Below are 1,130 nucleotides of genomic sequence, written 5' to 3' on the forward strand. Positions count from 1 at the left end.
TGTCAATCCTGGCATAGTAAACCATGTGTTTGTCAGATTCAAAATGGCCAATACCAGTCCATTTCAGTTCACTAATGTCTAAGATATTGATATTTATGCGTTCCATTTTATTTTTGACAACTTCCAATTTTCCCAGATTTATACTTCATACATTCCATGTTCCAGCACATACGGGGTATGCAAAAGGAAGGATTTTGGAGGTTTGAATCTGATGCATGTAGTTATGAATCTCAGCAGATTTAAAGTTCAACCTAGAGTGTTGTAATGGATCTATAGTGCACTGTGATGTATTTAAGCTTTATGGAGCAAATTTCTCAATTTATCATGAAATTCATTAAAGTCAATTCACAAGATTGTTGTGAGTGTTATAGTAAATAACATGTGAATGTATTTGGACACGGTTATGTTTCCCCTTAGATTTTTTCATTATATAAGACACTTAACAACTTGGTAGAATAATGGAAATCCACATACACACATGGAGTTCTGGTGTGGCCCTGTAAGATAAGTACTAGAATGTTAATCACAAGGTCAGTGGTTCAAAGCCACTAGTCATTCCTCAGAAACCCCATACAGGGTTGCTACAAGTCAGAACAGACTGGGTGGTACTTAACATCAGCAATAACATACACATATACATGTAATTAAATTTAGACTAAAACATTGAATACTTTCTTACTTTTCTCCAGTGAAGCCTTTTCTGATATGAAGGGTATGCTCATCAGAAAATACAGAGTCTTACTATTATTAAAAACATCCCATTGTGATTTATTTGATAGAAGAGATTTACACAGAAGTGAAAATGGTTCCAACTGACTGTTGACATATTGGCACTGCTTCCATTTGGATTCCGACAGCCACTGAAGATGTTGACTTTTACATCTTTCAAATATGCCTAATAGAAACATGATCATGTTAGAATCCTTTGTTTTTTAGTTACTCATTACAAAGTCATGATTAATAAATATTTGTTGTTGGGAAACAAGCCTTTTTGCATAAAAAAATTGGCATAGAAGGTAATTTTAAAAGGAGATTTAAGTTTAAAGGTAGAAATATTTTATTAAAACCTTATACAGGGTCGCTATGGGTTAGAACCTACTGAATGGCACTATCAACAACAACAACAACAA

General features: G+C 33.6%; 1 protein-coding gene across 1 annotated transcript in view; it reads right to left on the reverse strand.

The window, feature by feature from the left end:
- Positions 1-1,130, reverse strand: part of DNAH14 (dynein, axonemal, heavy chain 14) — a 641,625-nt gene that overhangs the window by 146,248 nt on the left and 494,247 nt on the right. The window contains 1 exon segment of the mRNA XM_006871162.1: positions 672-895. Within this exon segment, the coding sequence (XP_006871224.1) occupies positions 672-895 (224 nt within the window).

The sequence above is a fragment of the Chrysochloris asiatica genome, unplaced genomic scaffold (genome assembly GCF_000296735.1).
Source record: "Chrysochloris asiatica unplaced genomic scaffold, ChrAsi1.0 scaffold00161, whole genome shotgun sequence".
In the NCBI taxonomy this organism is placed as follows: domain Eukaryota; kingdom Metazoa; phylum Chordata; class Mammalia; order Afrosoricida; family Chrysochloridae; genus Chrysochloris; species Chrysochloris asiatica.